Source organism: Asparagus officinalis, chromosome 5, assembly GCF_001876935.1.
Source record: "Asparagus officinalis chromosome 5, Aspof.V1, whole genome shotgun sequence".
Lineage (NCBI taxonomy): Eukaryota > Viridiplantae > Streptophyta > Magnoliopsida > Asparagales > Asparagaceae > Asparagus > Asparagus officinalis.
Genome location: NC_033798.1, coordinates 29,905,295 through 29,913,065, shown reverse-complemented (window position 1 = coordinate 29,913,065; position 7,771 = coordinate 29,905,295). Strand labels below are relative to the sequence as shown.

Here is a 7,771-nt window from a genome sequence, read left to right as displayed (position 1 = left end):
ATTTAGTACCACAATGATAACTACAGTTATATTCGCTACATAAAAAATACAATACCTGCATCCCAGTGGAATTTGTCCATCTAATTGTAAATGCGTGCATAGTCTCGGCTTCAAATGAAGTCTCTCCCATGCCCATACTTGCAATAAGCTTAGACACCCTTTAAGCTCACTGTTTTGCATGAGTGTCACTTTTGACATCTCTCTATATAAATACGCCAAAACGGCACTACCCCACGATTTTGTACCACATGCGTCCAAGTCCTTGAGGAGTGGTAACCACCTAGCATATTCACAATATTCTAATTTATTAAAATAAGCTAATTCAATGAAATACAGATTCATATTATAAATACACATACCTCGCATGTACTTTATCTTTACTTGAATCTGGAAATAATATAGTACCAATCATGTGCATAATGTATGCACGTGCATGTTGGTCAACCAAAATTTGTGGGGCATCAACAGGCAACAGTACTGAGAAGGTCTCTCTCAACCACTTCAACTTAATATTTCCTCAAGGTATAGGCTCTGGAGCTACACCTAACAACTCCTCACATCTTCGAGGCCATACATCACTATCAGTGCCGGTAATGCACGGACCATCTATACGGAGACCGAGTATCACGGCTACATCTTGTAGAGTAAGGGTAGCCTCGCCCATCCGGAAGTGGAAAGTATTGGTCTCAGGTATCCATCTATCCATCAACGCGGTTAGTAGGGGCCAATCGAGCTTTATCCAACGAAGCTTTGAAAAAGTCAAGAAGCCGGCCCGTCCCACAGCTGATATGATATGCTCATCCTCTAACCGCCAACGGCTATGGCTGAGGCTATGATCAACCATAACGATACTCCCTCCTCTCTGTACAGCAAATGATAGTATAAGAATGCAATATTATGTACAGGATATAATATGTGAACGATGCTGAGCCTGGTCATATAAGACCTCATCACTAACCAGCCCAGGATCCATGGTGTACAAACCTGCACATACAATTATACACATGTCAATAATCAATCATATAGTAATTCAGTTTCTTTATTAAAGTATATAAAAATAAAAAAAATGATATAAATTACCAATTAGTTGCTATCTATTGTGTCTAGATGGACAACGAGGTCGAGTATGTCCCGGTTGTTTGCAAAGACTGCATTTTTTGTGCTTGACCACTCCTTCTCGCCCTTGATCCATGGTTCCCCTAATTCGCACAGATCGTGGTCGACCTGCTTGTCTCCGGTACTGAGGTGGAACTATATGTGGTCCATTATATTCAGGCCAATACCGACTATCATCAGGTGGATGAAAACTCTCACTATATGTCTTTTGATAGTGAGCTGTTGAATACCAAGGCGAGCAATACCGATTTCTGGGAATTCTAGCACCTCCCGGCTGATTAGAAGAAGCCGCAAGCACATGTGCACAGGGTATTTTTTGGAGTTGTGGTATGTTACATGTGCAAGTGCAATCAACATCAAATAGTTTAACGGTGTAGATACCGTCACAATCTTGTACCTGCCATTCGTTGTCGTTGAATACAGTAATTTGACATGATCTTGCTGCCTCAATTCTTCTATGCAAAATGGACTCATTTTTTGGTGTGTAACGTGTTGTCCAGTCTATGCCATCACCACGCCTTTTGTTGAAGTATGCGTTTAGTCTATAGAATGTTCTCACAACCAAAGATTGTATTGGCATAGCTCGTGCTCCTTTTAAGAACGTCGTTAAAGCTCTCGGAGCAATTAGTCGTCATCATGCAAAACCGCACACCCTCATCCTTACATAATGCCCACCGATGCTCGAATTGGGGCTTCAAGTTATTTTCAATCCAATTATGTGCATTTAATGACAAAGACTTGATTTTCTCCCTGCAATGGTCATACACTAATGTGTCGGTTGCACACCTGGCTTGCCACAAAAGATTTTACAAATTAATCTCACCGTGTTTTTTCTTGAAATTATCTCTTATATGCCTTGGCTTGCCACAAAAGATTTTACAAATTAATCTCACCGTGTTTTTTCTTGAAATTATCTCTTATATGCCTTAAACAATATCGATGGTGATGTGTGTTTTTTCTTGAAATTATCTCTTATATGCCTTAAACAATATCGATGGTGATGTGGTGCACTAAAACCATCATGTAACGCCCTTATAATTCCTTTCATCCTATCTGAAATAAAGGTAATTATTCTTGGCTCACGGACACTTGGAATCCACTTGTATATAAGTTCAAAAAACCACTTCCAACTAGACGTATCCTCCACCTCCACGACTGCAAATGCTAGAGGAAATAACCCGCCATTTGCATCTACACCGGTCGCTACAAGAAGCACGCCTTTGTACTTTCCATATAAATGTGTACCATCAATGCTCAATAGCGGACGACAAAAAGTGAAGCTCTTAATAGCAGGACCAAATGCCCAAAACACGCGAGTGAACCTCTCCATACCCGGTGCAATCTCTTCGGATAATATTTCGTATTCAGTACCCAGATTATTTCGTTTGATAGCTTCAAGATACTGTGAAAGTAATTCATATGATTTTTCCCAATCTCCAAAAATTTTAGACAACGCTTTCCGCCTTGCATCATATGCCTTATATTTAGATATCTTAATCCCTCGCATGTCATATACCCTTTGAAATATCTGACCTGCATTCAGATCAAGTTCATCTCTAACTTCAGGCATAATTAGCTTACATATATAAAAAGAAGATGCAGAATAATCATCGACATCCACCGACGGGTTGCAACATGTATGAAGTCTGCAATATCTACATATTACAAATTGCCCATTTGATGATTTTCTCACGGCGGCATTTAGCAACCAAGGACATTTTTTATTTCTCTCATCTTGCTCATTTGCGTTCTCTACTTCATTCTTATCGTTAAAGAAGCATTTCACATTGTAGTTTGTTGCATTAGTTTTTACCGGCTTGAATTTGACCCGATTCTTGATGGACCATTCTCGGATTGCAAAGATCAGTGCCTCCTTGCTCTCGAATAGATCCCCTTTTTTAAAAGTGAAGTCCTCGGGTCGTTGTAAATTTGGACCAACATCAACAAATCCAGCTTGAGAAGTATTTATCCAATCCTCATTATGAAACTCGTCGGGCAACGGATCTTCAGCTTCCACATAATCATTGTTAACGTTAAATTGCTCCATCCAACGGGCGTCATCATCGATTCCAGCTGCCACATGCATGCTATCAATTTGCACGCCATCTTCTTCAAAATGATCTGAATCATCATCTGCTTCATCTTCTATAATTGCTCCGACTGGTGGGTAACCCGTAACATGACCTGAAGCGTCGTTAAATATATTAGTTGACGTCCCACCGATAGAATACTCACTTAAATGTTGTGGTTGAGACCATGGCTCTTGACTTGGAGATGTCATAAAACCAATCGACTCGTTGTCTAAGTCAAGCATCCGAGAAAACTCTCCTTGAGGTCGTGAAACTTGGGCAAATTCCTGAATCGGATACTTCTCAATAAACAACTCAATTGATGCTTGCTTCTCGACTAATTGTTCATGTCATTCAATTCCTCATCTTCGGTAATCTCCACGGCAATAGTTCTACTCTCATTTATCGGACAGTTGAAGAACACCCTAATTGTATATTCTTCTTTCTTAATTTTAGTAACTCTGTGTATTTCCCTAGTCATTCCATCAAAATTACACGACTTAGATAGCATGAACATTTTCCGAGAACCTCCATCATACACCGGCAAATTATTCACTCCGACGCCGAGGCTCCCATTAAAGAAACAAATAATGGATATGGAGTTCGTCATCGAAACTGAAAATACACAGTCCATCATATGCAAATAATCTATTAATATCTGAATAAATCAACATCAAATTTATTACCTTAATCAATCTCAAATAATGGCTACACCCTTAATTATTATTCATCATTTGTAAATAATTGCTAAACCCTAACCCCCAAACCACATTATTCATCCTATTGCACAAAATAAAAACTAATCCTACCCAATTCTAGCAAAATTAACAGCCAAAACATTATTCCCCCAATTCTAGCAAAATTTGATGAATATCCCTCTAAAAAATAATTGATAAACCCTCTCATATGTAAATAATTGCTAAACTAAACCCTAACTCCCAAATTAACAGCAAAATTAAAAAGAAAAACACACCTGAGAATGGGGGTTCGGTGGGCGTCGATGGTGTCGGATGCGCGACGAGGTCGGAGGGCTAGGGTTAGGCGGCGACTGCAAATGGCAGGGGGTCGAAGTCGAAGTTGAAGGCTAGGGTTTGGGGGGGTTGAAGGCTCAGTCACGAGAGCGTCGGGGTCGGCGGCGACGGAAAATGGCGGTGATCGGCGGCGACGGAAAATGGCGGTGATCGGCGGCGACGGAAAATGGCGGTGATCGGCGGCGACGGAAAATGGCGGTGATCGGCGGCGACGGAAAATGGCGGTGATCGGCGGCGACGGAAAATGGCGGTGATCGGCGGCGACGGAAAATGGCGGTGATCGGCGGCGACGGAAAATGGCGGTGATCGGCGGCGACGGAAAATGGCGGTGATCGGCGGCGGGGGTCGACGAGGCCAGCAGGTTTTTTTTTTCTTCGGGGGAGAGTGGTCACGAGATCGCAGAAGGAAAGAAGGAACGAAACGAACGAAAAGAAAGCGGAGTTAGTGGGGTAGGCGGACTGCACGGGACTACTAGTCCCGTGCAGTTCCGTAATTGCAAAATCGACCCTTTTCGGTTGTTTTTGCTAATTAATTTCTGAGACGGTCGATTTTGCACAATAAAATTGAAAAATGGGCTGTTTTAAAAATTTCTCCTATAGAGAAATAAGAAAATATAGGGAAACAAAATTTGCCTTTGGCGAGGAGTAACGATAGGTAAGATGGGATCAAACTCTATGCCTCTGAATCATAACGGTCGATCACAGAGACGTAGAATTATAATCCCATCCACCTTGGCTTAGATGGATTCCACTGGGCATTAGACCTTCATTTGAGACTTCTCTATGCATTCCAATATTAGTCTTAATTTATATAGACATGCTTGTAGGCTATAATAGGTAAAAGTGATCCATACAAATTTTGATTCATTTGTCCTGTAAAAATGCACGATAAGGTGAAATGATCCTTATCCTTTTCTTAATTCATTTCCAATTTATTTAGACATTAGGGCATGCACTTTCAAACACGCGTGAATGTTAGATTTCTTCCAGATTTGTTTTGGTAAAGAGAGAACGTATTTTTAGAGACACATGGATATGCGCCCTATGTAATCAATAGGGCCGCAATTATCTCTTTAACAGTATGTTTGGGAGACGACTTAGGGAAGGGAAGGAAGGGGAAAAGGTCCCCTTCCTTTCCTTCTTCCCCTTCATTACACCCTAATTTGGGGTGTAGGATTTTGGCTCAACCCTCCCTCCTACCCCTAAATAAAACTCCCAAACAATGTTAAAATTAGATTTCTCTTCTCCTCCCCCTCTTTACCTTTCATCCAATCAGGTAATAAGAGAAGTGAAGTAAAATCTTTTAGCCAATTAGCTCTTACCCGGAGCTTTTCAATTTATTTCTTTAAAAGAATAATAAAATATTGTTTATACGTAAGCAAACCAAAAGATAGCTTGCACACTCTTTACTCCATCTCTAAAAGGAAACATGATTGAAGAAAAAAGTAATCCTTCTTCTAAAAGCTTAAATAAAGTAAAATGTTTATCGTCCGATCAAAATATTATACTTGTGAGATTTCACTGAAGGTGGCCTTTTCTTCTGATTGATATCGTGGAGTGGGGGTGAGGAAAAAAAAATCCTATATATAAAGGACCCTCCATAGAAAATCAGACGAGAAGGTGTTCGCCATCAATTCTAAATCTACACAATCATAATATTATATGGCTACAATTAAAATATTGTATCATCACAAGTAACATTAGTATAATAAATATCAATAAAATTAGATAATGTATCAATCAAAATACTGATATTGTATCTGTGTGCTTAGAATAGTGTATTAGTGCAATCATCAGCTTTAAAATAATGCATTGTCTTATGTCAATAATTAGACCGTGTTAATCCTTCTCTTGGAGTCGACACAAGTCCCACATTAGCATTATGAGATTAGCTTACCCCAACTAGAGGAGACTCGGGTAGCATGGGCATGCGACCCTTTCCGAGTTAGGCAAAGTCATGACAAGCTCTCACTCGACCTCATCACTTGAGTCGGCCACCCTCATGCACTCAGAGCCGGGTCGACAACTTGCGAGGCCGACAAAGTACTTGTCGTCCAGCTTGCAGAGCCATATCAATAGGCAGTTTGTCCTCGAACTCCACGCCAACAATTGTCCATCATCATCATTGCTAGGGCCACGAGTCTTCATGTCTCATCACTCTCCATACCTCTTCAATCACCATCACATCAGATCAGTGACTCATCGCATAGGCAGTCAACACCTATTAGCTATCTGCCGATTCAGCTGTCTACCTAGACTCGGTCATAGTTACGCTTCAACCCCTCTCAGTTGGGTATATGTAGGCTCATCGCCTACTAAGAAGGGGATGACCTGCAAGCCCCCCTCGGGGCCACAGGTATGCCCTTTCTGGCTAACTAATTTCATCATTTGCACATTTCACAACTTATTCAGTTCATTGTTTCCCTACTCAAGCTCTATACAGACTTGATCAACGGATGATATCACCGAAGAGCTTGTTGGGGATTTCAGTCTCCCCGCCTACTGTGATGTGGTTCAGTCGACCAATTTCGACCTACGTCCACGGGCAACAATACGAGAAATCTACTATGTATCAGGGAGAACTACAAGAGGAACCACTCAACTCTCGCTTCTCAATCTCTCAACCTCACATATATAATCAATCCTCATATTCTCTCAAAAGCCATCTCCTTACAATCTTTTGAACGGACAAAGACTCCGAAACCTTCTCCCAATGATGTAATATTTTGCACGGATAAAGACTACGAAACCCTCGCCTCTCGCACAATATTCTTGAATCAGACTATGCCCTCTGCTAACTCTAGATTACAAGAATATTGGCTCTCTCTTCTCTCCTTGATTTTTCCTCAAACAATAGAAGAATATATATAGGGAAACCAAAATCATATCTCTAGCCTAACATCCTCATTAGAATAGGATTCAAACTCCTAATCATGATGAGACCCAAGCTCCTAATCATGATAGATCTCTAACCCTATCTAATTCTCATAAAGTTATACAAAGAATCAAATACACAATCCCAACAGAACCTACTCCGCTCCTCTAACATGTTCATTTTTCAGCTCTATTATCTTAAAACAGGGGATCAGTCGCCTAAGGGGATCAGGGAACCCACATCGTCTGTTTCAACCCCAAGCCCCATCACTAACTCGGGATTATCTACTAATCTCGCTGCTGAATCCCAGGACATCAACACATTGTATACCCTATATTATTTTCTTTAAAGAACCATTAATATATTTTGAGATTGCTAAAGTCACAAGTGAAAACCATAATGAGGCTAGCACTACTTTGTCAGAGGGGTTAGACTGGAACATTGAGCCCGGTGTAATTGAAATTTTCTGGGGCATAGTGAGAAGGAAAATTATATATGAGGAGCTGTGTTGGTTAGATGATAACTTGATACGTGTTGTAGTTAAGGTCTCGGGGGGTGAAAAATAAGTTTGAATTGCATAATCCCATGATCTCCATACCTTTTATCCAAGATAATATCGGTTCAGATATGACCAGTTGCATATTCTAGAGCAAAGTATACAGTCTCTAAGTATCCCAGCTA

At 40.7% G+C, this 7,771-nt stretch overlaps 1 protein-coding gene across 1 annotated transcript; it reads right to left on the bottom strand.

The window, feature by feature from the left end:
• LOC109841660 lies at window positions 2,027–3,397 on the bottom strand. Its single transcript, XM_020410609.1, has one exon. The coding sequence runs from the start codon at window positions 3,395–3,397 to the stop codon at window positions 2,027–2,029; it is 1,371 nt and encodes a 456-aa protein (XP_020266198.1).

Coding starts and splice junctions, on each gene's coding strand:
- LOC109841660 (XM_020410609.1), bottom strand. CDS start 3,397: ATGACATCTCCAAGTCAAGAGCCATGGTCTCAACCACAACATTTAAGT.